This window comes from Spermophilus citellus, assembly GCF_964194105.1.
Source record: "Spermophilus citellus genome assembly, chromosome: 4".
Taxonomy (NCBI): Eukaryota; Metazoa; Chordata; class Mammalia; order Rodentia; family Sciuridae; genus Spermophilus; species Spermophilus citellus.
The window spans coordinates 46,384,188-46,401,515 of NC_138185.1; the positions used below are offsets into that span (position 1 = coordinate 46,384,188).

Below are 17,328 nucleotides of genomic sequence, written 5' to 3' on the forward strand. Positions count from 1 at the left end.
AGCTGAGGGACCACCTAAAGGCAGACAACCTGGATTATATACCTCTGGGGTGATGTGACTCACTGTGCAAAAAAAACTTTGGCATCTGGCTTCTGGGGGAAAAGAGGAACAAAGCCCGGACTGTCCCTGTCAGTTCTCACTATCTCAAGATGTTCCATTCCCTGGGAGGGACAGGAAAAGCCTTGGCAGTTTCAGCCAGTTCTTTCCTGTTTTAGGATATTGCATTCCCAGTACATACATTCTGCAGTTACTTTGAGACCTCATAAGCAAGAAAAAGTGGGGGCAGAGCAGGTGGTTTGGGAGTGGAATATTTGGTCTAAGGCCACCAGAGAACTGTCATGCTCTTGCAGACACTTGTTAACTGACATTTTGATTCTAGCCTTCCTAGTGGGTGTGTGAAATAATATGTTGTAGTTTGACTTACAATTCCCTGATGACTAATGATATGGAACATCTTTTTATATGCTTATTCCATTTGTTTCTTTTTCTTTTCTTTCTTTTGAGGAATGGACTGGGTGAGAGAGAATATTTGTTTCCTTCTGTATGTAAAACCCTTTCTGGATATATGATTTGCAGTGTTTTCTCCCCTTCTGTGAGTTGGCTTTCCACCTTTTAAATTTTGGTGATGAAGTCAGTTAATATATTTTTTCTTTTACTGTTTAGGCTTTTGGTGATATATCTAAAAATCCATTACCAAATCTAAGGTAACAAAGTTTTCATCTAAGAGTTTTATAGTAGTATAACTCTTAAATTTAGGTTCATGGGATAAGGGTTCAACTTTATTCTTTTGCATGTGGCTTATTGTCCCACACCATTTCTTGAAAAGACTGTTTTTTCCCCTATTCAATGGTCTTGATACCTTTATAAGAAGTCATTTGACCAAAGGGATATTGGTTTATTTCTGGACCCTAAATTGTACTGCAATGATCTATATGTTTAACCTTGTGCCACACTGTTTTGATTTATGGTCACTTTGTAGTAAGTTTTGAAGTCAGGAGATAGAAATCTTTTTATTTTTTTTTCTTCTTTTTTAGGATTATATTAACTATTCTCTTTCCCTTGCAATTCTATTTGAATTTTAAAAGAGAGAGTTCAGAAGTGTTGAAAGAGTTTGTGAAGAATTGGTATGAATTTATTCCTTTGCATGTTTGTTAAAATTCAGAACCATCTGGGCCTGGATTTTATCTAATTTTTTGATGTATGATTATTTATAATAATTTTTTAAATAATTCTTTTTGCTTCTGGAAGGTTGGCAGTAATGTACTCAGTTCTGTTTCTGATTCTGGTAATGTGAATTTTTGCTTTCTTGGTCAGACTCACTAAAGATTTGTTAGTTTTATTCTTTTTATTAATTTTTTAAAAATTTATTTATTCTAATTTGTTATGCATGGCAGTAGAATGTATTTCAATTCATAGTATACATATAGAGCACAATTTTTCATTTCTCTGGTTATACACAAAGTAGAGTCACACCATTCCGTATCTTCATACATGTACTTAGGGTAATGATGTTCATCTAATTTTACCATCTTTTCTACCCCCATCCCCTCCCTCCCCTTTGCCCTAAAAAGTTCCTCCATTTCTCAAATGCTTCCCCTGCCACCCCATTATGGATCAGCATCCACATATCAGAGAAAACATTAGACCTTTGGGTTTTTTTAGGGATTGGCTTACTTCACTTAGCATTATATGCTCCAACTTAATGATGTCCATCTCATTCCACCATCTTTCCTCCATCCATGTCCCCTCCTGACCCTCCCCTTTGCCCAATCCAAGTTCCTCCAACCCCCCACCCCCATTATGGATCAGCATCCATTTATAAGAGAAACATCTGGCCTTTGGTTTTTGTGGATTGTTTACTTTGCTTAGCATGATATTCTCCAACTCCATCCATTTACCTGCAAATGCCATGTTTTATTCTCTTTTAATGCTGAGTAATATTCCATTGTGTATTTATATCACAGTTTCTTTATCCGTTCATCCGTTGGAGGGCATCTAGGTTAGTTCCACAATTTATCAATTGTGAATTGTGCTACCATAAACATTGATGTGGCTGTGTCACTATAGTATACTGTTTTTAAGTCCTTTGGGTATAAATTGAGGAGTGGGATAGCTGGATCAAATGGTGGTTCCATTCCAAGTTTTCCAAGAAATCTCCATATTGCTTTCCATAGTGGTTGTACCAATTTGCAGTCCCACCAGCAATGTATGAGTGCCTTTTCCCCACATCCTCACCAACACTTATTGTTGTTTGTATTCTTAATAGCTGCCATTCTGACTGGAGTAAGATAAAATCATAGAGTAGTTTTGATTTGCATTTCTCTAATTGCTAGAGATATTTAACATTTTTTCATATATTTGTTGATTGATTATATAACCTTCTGAGAAGTGTCTGTTCCTCTAATTGCTAGAGATATTTAACATTTTTTCATATATTTGTTGATTGATTATATAATCTTCTGAGAAGTGTCTGTTTAGTTCCTTAGCCCATTTATTGATTGGGTTATTTGTTTTTTTGGTGGTAAGTTTTTTGAGCTGGAAGGTTGGTAATTTTGTCAAGGATTTTTGTATTCGTATCCATAGAAGATATGGTCTCTAATATGTAGAATCTATATATTATATCCTAAAGATTAGTGCTCTATCTGATGTGAGTATGGTAAAAATTTGCTCCCATTCTGTATGCTCTCTCTTCACTTCACTGATTGTTTCTTTTTCTGAGAAGAAGCTTTTCAGTTTGAATCCATCCATTTATTGATTCTTGATTTTATTTTTTTCACTTTAGGAGTCTTGTTAAGGAAGTTGAGATCTAATCCGACATGATGAAGATTTGGGCCTACTTTTTCTTCTATTAGGCTCAGGGTCTCTGGTCTTAATTCCTAGGTCCTTGATCCACTTTAAGTTGAGTTTTGTGCATGGTGAGATGGGGGTTTAATTTCATTTTGTTGCATGTGGATTTTCAGTTTTCCCAGCACCATTTGTTGAAGAGGCTATCTTTTCTCCAAAGTATGTTTTTGGTGCCTTTGTCTAATATAAGATAATTGTAATTTTGTGGATTAGTTTGTGTGTCCTCTATTCTGTACTATTGGTCTACCAGTCTGTTTTGGTGCCAATACCATGCTGTTTTTGTTACTATTGCTCTGTAGTATAGTTTAAGGTCTGGTATAGTGATGCTACCTGCTTCACTCTTCTTGCCGAGGATTGCTTTGGGTATTCTGGGTTTCTTTATTTTTCCAGATGAATATCATGGATGCTTTTTCTGTGAGGAATGCCATTGGAATTTTGATTGGAATTGTATTAAATCTGAATATTGCTTTTGATTTTGAGAATATTAGTTCTGCCTATCTAGGAACAAGGGAGATCTTTCCATCTTTTAAGGTCTTTTTAAATTTTTTTCTTTAGCATTCTGTATTTCTCATTGTAGAGGTCTTTAACCTCCTTCATGGATTCCCAAGTATTTTATTTATTTATTTATTTTTGAGGCTATTGTAAATGGGGTAGTTTTCCTAGTTTCTCTTTCAGAGGATTTGTCACTGATATACAGAAATGCCTTTGATTTGTGGATGTTGATTTTATATCCTGCTACTTTGCTGAATTCATTTATTAGTTATAGAAGTTTTCTGGTGGAATTTTTTGGATCCTCTAGAATCATGTCATCTGCAAATAGTGATGGTTTGAGTTCTTTTTTTTCCTATGTGTATCCCTTTAATTTCTTTCATCTGTCTGATTGTTCTGACTAGAGTTTGAAGAACTATGTTAAACAGAGTGGTGAAAGAGGGCATCTCTGTCTTGAAGTTTTATTCTTTTTAAAGAACTAATGTTTGGTTCATTGATATTCTCTTTTTAAAAATTGTTTTATTAATTACTGCTCTAATCTTGATTTTATTTGTTCTGTTTCATTTAGGTTTAGTTTATTCCTTTTATTCCTTATTTGATATCTTAAAATAGAAGGGTTAGGACATTGATTTGAGGGTTTTGTTTTGTTTTGGTGGTACTGAGAATTGAAGCTGGGGGTACTCTATCACTGAGCCTTCAGCCCTTTTTTTACCTCTTTCTTTTTATTTTAAGACAGGGTCTTTCTAATTTACACAGGCTGGACTCAAAGTTCAGATCTTTTTGCCTCAGTTTCCTGAGTTGTTGCAATTACAGGCATACGCCATTGCTCCTGGCTGAGATAGTTCTTAATTTAGGCCTTTGCAGCTATAAATTTCCCTTTGGAATTTAGATTTATCCCATAAGTGTTGGTATATGTTTCTTCATTTTCACTGATCTCAAAGTAATTTTTTATTTCCCTTTTGATTTCTTTTTTGACCTGTTGGCTATTTAGGAGTATGTTATTTAACTTCCACATATTTGTGAATTTATCAGATTTCCTTCTGTTGATTTTCTTAATTTAATTTCATTGTGGTTGGAGAATATAATTTCATATTTTTACGCTTTTAAATTGAGAGACTCTCTTGTGCACTTGAATGTACATTGTTCTGTAGATAGATGTCTGTTAGGTCTAGTTTTTGATGTTGTTCAAGTCATTTGTTTCCATATTGATTTTCTGTATCATTGTGTTACCCATATCCATAGTGGGTTATTGTCTTCAGCTGTTATTTATTGAATTGTCACATTCATTTATTTTTTTATTTCATGTTTTGGTTCACTGTTATCGTTTTCATGATGGGTTGTCTTTTTATCATTATAATATTTCCTTCATGATCTCTAGTAACAGTTTTGTTTTAAAGTTTATTTTATCTGATCTCAGTATAGCCATTTCAGAGTTCTCTTGGTTGCTCTTTGCATAATTAACTTTTCCCATCCATTTACTTCTTTCTTACTTTCTTTGTGTGTGTGTGTGTGTGTGTGTGTGTGTGTGTGTGTGAGTGTGTGGTGCTGGGGATTAAACCCAGGCTATTGTGCATGAAAAGCAAGCACTCTACCAACTGAGCTATATCCCCATCCTCCATTCATTTACTTTTACTTTCAGTTTTTGAATTTCAAGAGTATGGTCTGTAGAAAATATGTAGTTGGGTCATTTTTTAAAATCCATTTTGATTTTATGCCATTTTGTTGGATTATTTAATTCATTCACACAGTGTAATTACTGATGTAGTTGGTTTTACATCTGCCACATTGCTTTTTGTTTTCTCTATCTCAGTCATTTTTCTTTTATTCTTCCTACTTACTTTTGCATTGAGGGAATGAATATTTTCTGATGTAGCTTTCTCATTTCAGTAGTGATTTTCTTCATGATTTTTTGAGTGTTTTTTAGTCATTGCTCTAGAATTACCATATATACTTACAAGAATCAGCTTCAGATTTATATTTGCTTAAATCCAGCAATTTATAGAACTTTTACTGCTTCATAGCTTGATTCCACTCCCTCTTTTGGTATTGTTGTTATATGTTATATATAATAAGATTACAAGCCAGCAAATACATTGTTGAGAGTTTACCCTCTATCCACTTCCTTTTGTACTGTTATTGGTGAACACATTACACATAGATTATGTTTTATTAGTAAACCTAACAATATATTGTATAGTATTTTATATAGTTTCTTTTTAGTTCAGAGAAGTAAAGAGGAAAAAATGTGTAAAATTACTAGAGTTCTTTGAATTTGAATTATAATATGGGTCACTTCCTTTCAGCCTGAAGAATTTCCTTTAAGATTTCTTGGAAGTTGAGTCTGTTTGCAACATATTTTCTCTCTCTTATCTGAAAAGTATTTTTATTTCACTTTCAGTTTTGAATAATAGCTTTCCTAAGTTTCTTTTTTTTTTTAATTTATTTTTTAGTTGCATCTGGACACAATACCTTGATTTTTATTTACTTATTTTTATGTGGTGCTGAGGATCAAACCCAGGGCCTTGCGCATTCTAGGCAAGTGCTCTACCACTGAGCCACAACCCCAGCCCCTAAATTTCTAGATTAACAGTTTTTGTTTCTTTTTTCTTGCTTCATTCGTTCCACTACTTTCTGGCCTCCCCACCCCCACCCCCATCCTTGCTCCAAGCCAGTTATTTATTTATTTATTTATTATTTTGGTGCCAGGGATTGAACCCAGGAGCACTTAACCACTGAGCCACATCCCCAGCCCTTTTTTGTATTTTATTTAGAGATAGGGTCTCCCTGAGTTGTTTAAGGCCTTGCTAAGTTGCTGAGGCTGGCTTTGAACTCACAATCCTCCTGCCTCGGCCTCCTGAGTTGCTGGGAAGCTATTAATCTTTTGGGGATTCTCTTCTAAGTGACTCTTCATTTGCTCCTTTGCTCTCTCAGTACTTTCTCCTTATATTTTAGTTTCAGCATTTTTACTGTTCTGTGTCTGTGGGTCTCATTCTGTTTATCTTACTTGGAGTTCATAGAGCTTCCTGGATTATAGTGAGTTTCTTTTAATAAATTTGGGGGGTTTTTCAGCTGTTATTTCTTGGAGTGTTTTCCCCCTTACTCCTTTCTCTTTCTCCTTTCCTGGTGCACTGAATTGTGTTCTGTATTTCTTTTCGGCTCTGTATTTTTCTTCATTCTTTTTCCTCTGTTTTTTTGGCTTGCATAATTCTTTTGTCGGAGGGTACTAGGGATTGAACTTGGGACGTGGGCACTTAACCATTGAGCTACATCCCCATCCCTATTTTGTATTTCATTTAGAGACAGTTCTCATTTAGTTGATAAGTACCTCACTAATCTGCTGAGGCTGGCTTTGAACTCATCCTCTTGCCTCAGCCTCCCGAGTTCCTGGGATCACAGGGTTGTGCCACCGCACCCAGCTTCAGTTACTTTTTAACTCTTTCCATTTGGTTCTTTTTGTATATAATTTTAAAATCTGTTGACATTCTCTATTAAATATGAATTTTTGTCATACCTTTGTTTGTGTCTTCAGTCATCTTTAGTACTGTTTCTAACTAAATGGCTTACAGGTAATACTGGCCAATTTAAAATATCAATTAAGATCTGCTCATGCTCACAGGCAGCTGCTCTTGCTTTTTTTCCCAGTATACTTTCTTGGTTTTAGCATGCCTGATTATTTTTGGTTGCGAACTGAACATTTCAGTTGGGTATTGGGCTCTCTTCAAATCCTTCTAGGGCTTTTATTTGTTTATTGACTGGCTGGATTATTTTAGTGAACTTGTTTCTCCCTATTATGCCTTTGGTTTTGCTTCTTATGACGGTGTGATTTTTGGTATGCCTACAGTCACCCTTGGATAACAGTGGCACAGGTAGTGCTTCCTTTTGTTCTGGTCATACCCTATTATTGCTCTGATATTTTCAACAGAAATTTCTCTACAAACTAGTGAAGTTGGATTATGGCTTGGGATTAGTTTCTGAGGTCAGTGTTTAGTGTTTTTGCTAAATCCTGGAGGGCTCCTTCCAGTTCTCTTATTCTCCAATTTTCTTCTGTAAACTAGCTGTCCTGTGATCTTGGTTATTTTTCCAGTAGACTCATAGATCTCCTCCCAATTACTTTTTACAGCTTTCACCATTCTTGAGAGTTCCTTTAAGTTTAACTTTGCTGTGCTTTTCTGCAATTGAGATAATTTCCAGTATTTTCATAGGTTCTCTTGATTAGATCACTGTTTTCCCTTAGGAACATTTCCCAAAGTTTTTTTTTTTTAATTTTTTTAATATTTATTTTTTAGTTCTCGGCGGACACAACATCTTTGTTGGTATGTGGTGCTGAGGATCGAACCCGGGCCGCACGCATGCCAGGCGAGCGCGCTACCGCTTGAGCCACATCCCCAGCCCAATTCCCAAAGTTTTGAATGTTTTTGTTTTTAAAATAATTTTCACCAGTTTCACTGGGAGCAGGTAAGTGGACCTGCTCCCTCTCATGTTGCAAGTTGATCCCTCCCATATGTTTCAATATCTGGAGAGAAAGGATCATTTTTACACATTTTACATATTTTGTGTTCTCCATAGTACTGGTATTAGTCCTTGGCACACATAATATTGAATCTAGTGAAATTATGTTAATCAGTTTAGCATAGTGGTCAAGATAACAGATTCTAAGGTCAAACTACTGAATTAAAATCCTTAGTTCCTCAATCCAATAGCAATGTTAACTTAGGAAAAGCCACTTAACTGTAAGCATAAGCATTTGCAAGTGGAATACTTCAGATCTCACAGGATTATTGTGAGCATAAAATAGAATAATCTATGAGTAAAGGCCTTTAGAACAGGGCTTGTCAAATTTTAAGTGCTCTATAAATGTTAGTGATAATTATTAGTCTTTCTTCACTAACACTGTATAATAATGAAGCTCTAACAGAAAACTTGAAAAAATAGTAATCACAGGTATTCAAATGCCCTATTTGGCAATTAAATTAAAATGTATAGTGTAGGACTGAAGATAAAGTTTAGTGGGGAGAGTGCTTGCCTAGCATGTGTGAGGCTATATTCCTAGTTCAGCAAATCAAAATTAAACACACACATGCACACACACACATAAATTCTTAGTCTTGTTTTCTAAGACAAAATAATAAAATTTGAAACTTTCATTAGCTGTTTGTATATTTCTCCCCAAATACAACCCACATCTTATTTCTTTCCTATAGTTTCTAGCTGCTTTAAAGGAAATCTAAAATGAGTCATAGAGTTTGGCATGTGACTCTCATCAGTGGGACACACTCATTACTCTGGAACCTTAAACATGATTCATGATTTTTCTGATGTTGTTAAATCCCATGTAGGCCTAAACAAAAATGCATCTATTCAGCTGTTACTGGCAGTAGTTTCTGTTTATAAAGTTGATTGTAACAATGAGTTTATGAAATTGATTTTAGTGGTTTACTTCAAAAACTGTGAAATGTATTTTTATATAGTAGTCCTCCTTATTTGCAATTTTCCTTTCCAAGATTTCAGTTACCTGCTGTCAGCTCTGGTTCTAAAATGTTAATGAAAATTTCTGGAAATAAACTTCATAATTTGTATATTGTGTGGTATTCTTAGTAGTGTGATGAAATCTTGCACAGTCCTGCACCATCCAGTCTGGAATGTGAGTCATCCTTTGTCTAGTGTGTTTACTCTGTACATGCTACCTGCCTGTTGGTTACTCAGTAGTTATATCAGTTATCTCATTGATATGTTACTGCAGCATTATTGCAGTTTTTTTTTAAATTGCTTGTTTCTTGAATTGTCTATTAAACATTTTGGAACCAAAATTGACCACAGGTAACTGAAACTTAGAAAAGTGAAACTGAATGGTGGGGGGCTGCTGTGTAAGAATACATCCCACATTGCACTGCCACTGTTCAGGTAACCCTTAGTTTACTTAATAATGGCCCCAGAGTACAAGAATGGTGATGCAAGCAATTTTGACATGCCAGAGAATAACTAACTATAAAATGCTGTTTTTAACCCAAGGTGAAAGTTCTCAATAAGGAAAGAAAAAAAATGTGTTCTGAAGTTATTTGGATCTATAATAATGAAACACAGTATAGTGTTCAGTACTATCCACACTTTCAGGCATCCATTGGAGAGCTTAGAACATAACTCCCTGTGCATAAGGGGGGAAATTACTGTACAGACACCATTATTTATGTATATGTATTGTCTTTCTGTAAATACCTTCTTTATTTTAATTTCTTGGAATGTTTGTGCATAGATACATTGATATTTGAACTTTTGGTTTAGGACACATGTGTCTTTTCCTTTTTCCATGAAGTAGAGGAGGAGTCAGCTTCTTCCTAAGGCAGAGCTAGCTACCTTGACTCCCAGCCATTCTGGATAGGGTTGCTCCCTGTTTCTTCATGGAATTGTTTGTCAGTCAGGCATTGCCCTTCCTTCTGACCCAAGTTCCATATCCTCTGGGAATGCATGTCTCAAGTTGTCTTAGACAGTGGGACATGATGGGAAGGAGAGGAGAGGGCAGGGGTTGACCCTCCCAACTGGTTCTATTCTGATGGGTCTTCCAGAAGCTGTCCCTTGAGCTCCCTCTCTGGGTGTGGATCCCTCTTGTTTTCTCCCACCATCAGCAGCATCTCTCCTCTACCATGTTGTAGGTATTGTACTCTGTCTTCAGTCAGGCTGCTAATTTCCCATATTTCAGGCATCTCTTGTGCTTTCTTGTCCACAGAAGGTTCTGCCTCAGGTTTTCCACCATAGGTATGCAATTACTTTGTTCAACTTTTCATATGGTCTTGGGTAAAATGCAGTGTGTTCTCGGTGTGTCATCTGAAGGCCCCAAAAGATAATGAAAAGTTATTATATGAAATTAATTGGTTTTAAGATTCAGAGTGACTCTTATTTTAGATGCCCTTTGATTAAGGATCTCTTTTTAACCCAACAGGAAACATGCTGATACTGTATTTGACAAAGTTTTTGAGGAGTCTGTTCCTTTGTTGACATCAAAATCTCTTGAAAAAAGGAGTTCCAAATTTATGTAGTATGTGTTGAATGTGTTTGCAGTTCTCTTGAGGGGAAAATATATTCAGTTTTCTTATTGGACTTCTTTTCTCAAGATTGGCATCCTTACATGCCACTTTCCCAATACTGTGGTTTTTTCCTGGGTAGTGGAGATAGAAATTCTTGTGCAGCTACATTCAGTATTCATTGAAGAGCTATAATACCTAGTGCTGTGTAAGCTCTAGGGTAGGAATTAGCCTGCCAGTGACCTGTTTTGTGACTAAAGTTTTATTGGAACACAGCCACACATTCATATATATCTTGTTTTGGCTACTTTCACAATACAAAATTAGAGATTAGAGTTTGCATCTGAGATCATATGGCCCAGAATAAAATGCTTACTTTGTGAGGCTCAAAAGATGAGTATTGGTTTTCCTGAGTGTGGTAGCTGCTTGTTACAGGAGAAAGGAAGATGTGAACTCGGAAGTGTAGGGGTTAGATAGAAAGGTAGATAGCCTCTTGACTGAACCAGAACTTGGTTGTTTGGTGTTTTATTTGTTTATTTATTTATTTTTGCATAGACTGCCAAGAATTGTCTTCCTGCTTTCCTTGCCACTTACTACCTCCCATGTGCGTGTGTACACACACACAGTTTCTCGTCAAGCCCTTTATGTACCAAATGCTAACAGCTTCTTCTCTGATCTGTCCTTAAATTCCTGTCCATATCCTTTCTTCTGATTATAACACAAATTGAGGTTCCATCTCATGTCCTTCTTCCTTCTCAAAGAGATATCACTCTCCTGAAATTCATTTTTTAAACTTCATTTGCTTTTCTCTGTATTCATCCCTGAATAGTATCTAATATTATTTCATAACTTTGTGTAAATGGTATACAGTATGTAGTCTCTTGTGACTTGCTTTTTTGGCTAAACAGTATATTTATGACCATTCACACTTTTTTTAGAATATCACTTTTGTCTGGCAATCCAGTATATGAACATATTAGCTTATTATTTTTGATGTCTTTATTTATTTGTTTATGTTTGATATCAAGGATTGAACCCAGGGGTGCATAACTACTTCTTTATTTTTTATTTTGAGACAGGGTCTTGCTAAATTCCTAAGGGCCTTAATAAATTGCTGAGGCTGGCTTTTAAGTTATGCTCTTCCTGCCTCAGCCTCCTGAATTGCTGGAATTAGGCGTGCACCACCATACCCAGCCCTATTATTCTCTTTTGATAGGCTTTTCCTCCCCTAATTAAGCTGACTTTTGTTTTTTTATTCTTCTAAAAATAGCTTTATTAAGATTTAATTTATGTATCATGAAATGCACTTGATAGAGTAGTACAGTTATCTAATTATAAACACTTTGATCACAACTAAAGCAGTGTTGTGTTTGTTAGAAGTAACTTCCCATCTCCCTCACGTTTCTTTCACCCTAACCTTGAAACAGCATGAATCTACATTCTGTCTATAGATTTGTCTATACTGTCATATAATTGGGATCAATACAATATGTAGTCTTTTGTGATTGGTTTCTTTGATTTCACATAATGTTTTGAGGTTTATCTATAATGTAACATGTACATGAAGGGCTTTTAAATTGTCTACAGTATATTTTTGCTAGATTGCTTTGTATGTGTTTAAAGAACTGTTATTTTTTGAACGACTTTCTATTAATAACAGTAAAAACTGGATCTCATGTTGTTAATCTTTTGTTGGAACTCTGGTAGGAAAATACAAAGATAATACCATTTATAAAAATACAGTTGAACAGTGGGTAGGCCTTACCTTTTGAAGAAATCACAGTGTAGTTAGGTTAGAATAAAAGGTTAATTGTACAACTATTGTGCTTACAGAGAGTAAGCACAATTCTAAGGAAATCTTGGAGAAGAAATGAAGTTAATTTCTTCACAGATAGTGTACAGGTGTTATAAAGTAAGTGACATTTGATCTGAGTCTAGACCTTGGAAAATTAATAAGATTTCAGGAAGTGAGTGCTGGTAGAGAGGAAGAAGCCTTTCAGAAAGGAGATGTATTAGGAAAGGGCATTGAGAGATGGAAGAGCATTTCCTAGGAACTTTTTGAGAGATCAAGTGTACCTCAACATTTTGGCAGTAGGACAGGAGACTAGATCAGGCTCATTGGTTAGCTCCTGCTTTGGGAATCACTGGAAAATTAGACAAGATTAAGACAGGCAAATTTATGTTTTAAAAGGAGGACTCTGATAGTATAGCAGGTGGGCTGGAAATGAGAGTCTCCTGGGGAGGCAATCCATAGGAAGGTTGTTGTGACCTTTTAGGTAGGATATGATAATCTAATGTTCCTGGTAGTAGGAATAAAAGAAGATGAAATGGAAAGGCATTTTTTAGGTAAAATTGACAGGACTTATTTATGTGGGTGAAATTAATTCTAAGATGAATCCCTTGATCTCTCACTTAGAACAATTTGAGTGATTTGAGAATTTTGATTAAAATCTCCCACATTTGTCAAAATTAACTTGTGTTATAAGCCCTGTACTTTGAATGGACGAGTTTTCTGCTTCAGTTTGTCTTAAGGAATAAAATAAGACAATATCTTATAATTTATTACTTGAAGTGTTTTATTTCCAGTTCAGAAATGAAACAGGTTCATATTGAGCCTAGGATCTGTCATTTTTAGACCTGAAAAAACTACTATTAATTATCACTTCCTCATAGCCAAAAGAATGCAATGGTGTCAAGATTCCAGTTGATGCCAGTAAACCTAATCCAAATGATGTGGAGTTTGATAATCTGTATTTGGATATGAATGGAATCATCCATCCCTGTACTCATCCTGAAGACAAGTACGTAATTCATTTTTGTCACTGGTATCACAAGTCACAAAGGAAGTACATTATATTACATTGTTTGCTTATCATTATAGACCAGCACCAAAAAATGAAGATGAGATGATGGTTGCAATTTTTGAGTACATTGACAGACTTTTCAATATTGTAAGACCAAGACGACTTCTCTACATGGCAATAGATGGAGTGGTGAGTGCTAAAATAATTAGTTTAGAAGCCTCCTTTTATTTTTGTTGTGTTTCCAGTGCGTAAAATGAAAGTCAGCTAAACAGTGAAACATGTTGATAGAGCCTGTTGCTTTAGTCATTCATTCAGGCATTTTTTAGTACTTATTTTGTGCCAGGTACTGTGGGGGATATTGGTGAATGCCCTTCTTTTTGAAGGACTTTCCATTAAAAGGAAGGAGACATAGATCCATGAGTGAGTTTAGTTACAGGTACTCAATAATACATGTAAGGTGTTGAGGAAGCCAGGGCTGCTATAGAAATTAGGAGATAAAGAAGACGACTTTTATCCCATTTCTTTAAGGATGAAGAATATTGGAGATTGGTAGCCATTGTGTTGAGGAATGAGTGGGAGTTGTGGAAAGGAGGGATGACCTTCCAGATTCTTAAATGTGCTGCTGGGTTAACACACTTTCCATGCCTTTGACTACACTGATACATTTGGATAACTACAAGTAATTTGGATTGAAAAGGGAAGTAGAGCAATAATTAAAGACAGCCTCACATGCCACTCTCAGAAGTTTGGACAGTGAGCAGTAATCTCAGTAATTTAAGAGCAGAGTATCTTACTGACTTATGGTAATTATACCAAGTAGGTTAGGTTATAAATGACCACTAAATTATACATTAAGATATAAGAAAATTAGGGTAAATCATAACCCTAAATTTATTAGCTATAGGCAACTAAATTTTCTTTTAGATTTAGTACATCCTGGTGATTAATAGAATGATTTTGAAAATCCAGAGAACTTGACTCCAAGAAAATTAACATTACTATGGATCTTTTTACTCAGTGAAAACTCTTAGCTTCTTCTTTTTTTTTTTTTTTTTAAGAGAGAGTGAGAGAGGAGAGAGTTAGAGAGAGAGAATTTTTTTTAATATTTATTTTGTAGTTCTCGGGGGACACAACATCTTTGTATGTGGTGCTGAGGATCGAACCCGGGCCGCACGCATGCCAGGCGAGCGCGCTACCACCCGAGCCACATCCCCAGCCCCTCTTAGCTTCTTTTTATCTTGCAGTTACAATGGAGTAAGGAGAAAAAAGAACAGGAATACATCTTGTTAAGAGCATATTCCAATTCACATTCAGCTAGACTTCTTGAAGAAAGTCTTTAATTTTACTCCAGTATGCTCTTGCTAAGTCAAGTATAAAATATGTGCATATTTATGTGTATGTATATATGTGCATGTATACATGCATTTTTTTGTAGAAGTGTACATTTAGGTCATAGAATTTATTATATGAGAGGACTATATTAGGTAGTCTCATTTTACAGAAAGAACTTTTTAAAGGAATATTATAAAACTTAGATGTTGTCAAAATATTGCAGAGTTCTTCCAACTTCAAAACTCATCTCAGTAACTGCAGAAAACTTAACAGTCCATTTCACTTCACTTAGGCTTTTTCTGTGATTTAAGTTACATTTGGTTAGAATGATTTAAAAGTACTTTGGGTTAAAACATTGCTCCCTTTCTAATTGTCTTGCTGTATTGAAAAGGAATTATGAACCTTAATGTGGGAAATACAAAATAGAAGTACATTGAGGTCCTGCAGGTCAGAAAAAAGTTCTCTATTGCTTCATGGGACATTGTGAATCTGATTTGGAGATTGCCTTTCCTTTTAAGTCTTGGACATAGGAAAGGTCTCCCTGACCCTGTAGTAAGTACTCTCTTAATTCTGGCTAGGTCTTGTCTACCTTGAAGCACCCTAACCCAGGAGAATTAGCATTAGGCTGTGACCCTTTGTAATATGAACTATGTGGTTTTATAGAATGTTTGTTCATTTGTCGATCACTCATCTGATAAAGCTCTGCTTTGAGATTCTTGGTCCAAATTTAAGTTTTCAGGATCTGCTCTCTTATCATGAAAAGATTATTAGACTTGGTACTTACCTTCCATTTTAGTGTGCTCTTTTTATAAGAATGATTGATTGCAAATAATATACAGATCTACTTGTGAACAGTATTATGTGAATATGAAATGAATGTTTTCAGGCACCACGTGCTAAAATGAACCAGCAGCGTTCAAGGAGGTTCAGAGCATCAAAAGAAGGAATGGAAGCAGCAGTTGAGAAGCAGCGAGTCAGGGAAGAAATATTGGCCAAAGGTAGAAAATTTATATTTTGATGTTGGACTTTTTATTGGTGTTCCACAAAGCCTTGAAATTCCTGGTGGGTACAGAGATAGATGCTGACTAAGTGTCAATGAGGAAGACGGTCAGAAGCAGTTGATGCTAATTGGGTCTCTCCTAACCTGCCGGCCTGTGGGTGAGGTGAGGAATGGTTAGTGATTTTAGCAGGGTGATTTGTTTGGTGTCTGCTATATAAGACAATGATAACAGATCAGGAAAGCCACAATTTATTTACTCAAGACAATTATACTTTACAGTTGGAAAAATGATGTCATAGGCCTGCAGTTATAATACATTTTACGTTAATTTGTTGGAAGTGTGCAAATATAGTTACCTTAACCACAGCTTGTAATTAAGACTTAAAAACCTGTTTATATTCATGATAGAATGTTTTTCATTTTAAAGATGTTTTCTTTCTTGAAGATGCTATAGGATATATTATTTCTTAAGAAGCAGCTAATCAGAGATACAGAGGAAAAAATTGGATTTTCATATCCTGTTAGCTCATAATTTTATTTCTTACATAAAGCTCTGATAAACTCAAAGTTTTAGTTTTATTTTTCTATATCATCTTAAGAACTGTTATCAAAATTAAAACCCTAATCAGGGGTGTGTGTGTGTGTGTATAAGAGCTTCATAATTTTTATGTTTTAAGTAACAATATAGTATATCTTGTATAGCATATGTTGTTCTACAGTTTGTTGAAAAGCTTAATTTAAATTTCAGAGGAGGAATCTTATTTTCTTCCCCCTAAGAGGAAAATTTTCCTTAGATAACAATGGTTCTTTTTCTTTTGTATTTGAACTTTTTCTTGTTGTTCTGCCTTAATATTGATTAATTTATTTCACTTTTTTATGGGGAAAACAAAACATTGCCTCTTTTCTCTAGGTGGCTTTCTTCCTCCAGAAGAAGTAAAAGAAAGATTTGACAGCAACTGTATTACACCAGTAAGTAGTATTATATTTTGCTAGCTATTGCTAACTCTTAAATGATAGGTTAATTCATTTCCTTCTATCATTTTAGGGAACTGAGTTCATGGACAATCTTGCTAAATGCCTTCGCTATTACATAGCTGATCGTTTAAATAATGACCCAGGGTGGAAAAATTTGACAGTAAGTTTCACATTTTGGTACTTCAAAAAGATGAGAGTGATCATTGAGATTGCACTTTGATATGACTGATATTATTTATACTTTTTCCCTCCATAAAATGCCCATTGACTATCAGGGAAAAGAAGCATCCAAGGTTATTGGAAATGGGGTGCCTTGCATGGTCAGGTTTTAGATAGCTGAATTTTCTCTCAGTGCCAATTTTGTTCCCTTACTATCACTGTGGAGCCATAAAAAGGGTTTCATAATTTTTTTTAAAAAAAGTATGTGTGTGTGTGTGTGTGTGTGTGTGTGTGTGTATAACATGTATGTGTATAAAAATATAGTTTTTAAGTAGAAAATTCAGTAGTTAGATACTAAAATATAGCCAAAATAAGTTGTGGAGTTGCCTTTTAAAAATGACTGTTCTCATAAGTAAAATGTAAATGAACTTTTTTGCTCTGTAAATGAACTTTTATGTAATTTTAGGTTCATAAATGTGTTTTCCTTGAATTAGAAATGGTGAGCTGTATTTAATTGGTATCTTTTATTGATCGTTCTTGGGGTTTGTAAGATTTGGTGCTTTATCCTCTAATAGTAGTGAAAATAATAAAAACTTGTAAACTTATCAGTTTTCCTAAGGCTGTGTTTTAGCTAGACATTTCAGTCTTTTCCATTCCATGTAGTAAGTTAATTAAGTAATATATGCACATGATATATGGTGTTTAATAT

General features: G+C 35.1%; 1 protein-coding gene across 2 annotated transcripts in view; it reads left to right on the forward strand.

Annotated features, from left to right (window-relative positions):
* Nucleotides 1-17,328, forward strand: part of XRN2 (5'-3' exoribonuclease 2) — an 81,105-nt gene that overhangs the window by 7,274 nt on the left and 56,503 nt on the right. For both annotated transcript variants that reach the window (XM_081290443.1, XM_081290444.1), the window contains exons 2-6: nucleotides 13,023-13,150; nucleotides 13,231-13,342; nucleotides 15,372-15,483; nucleotides 16,396-16,454; nucleotides 16,531-16,620. In XM_081290443.1, the coding sequence (XP_081146569.1) occupies nucleotides 13,023-13,150; nucleotides 13,231-13,342; nucleotides 15,372-15,483; nucleotides 16,396-16,454; nucleotides 16,531-16,620 (501 nt within the window). The remainder of the gene's footprint in view (nucleotides 1-13,022; nucleotides 13,151-13,230; nucleotides 13,343-15,371; nucleotides 15,484-16,395; nucleotides 16,455-16,530; nucleotides 16,621-17,328) is intronic.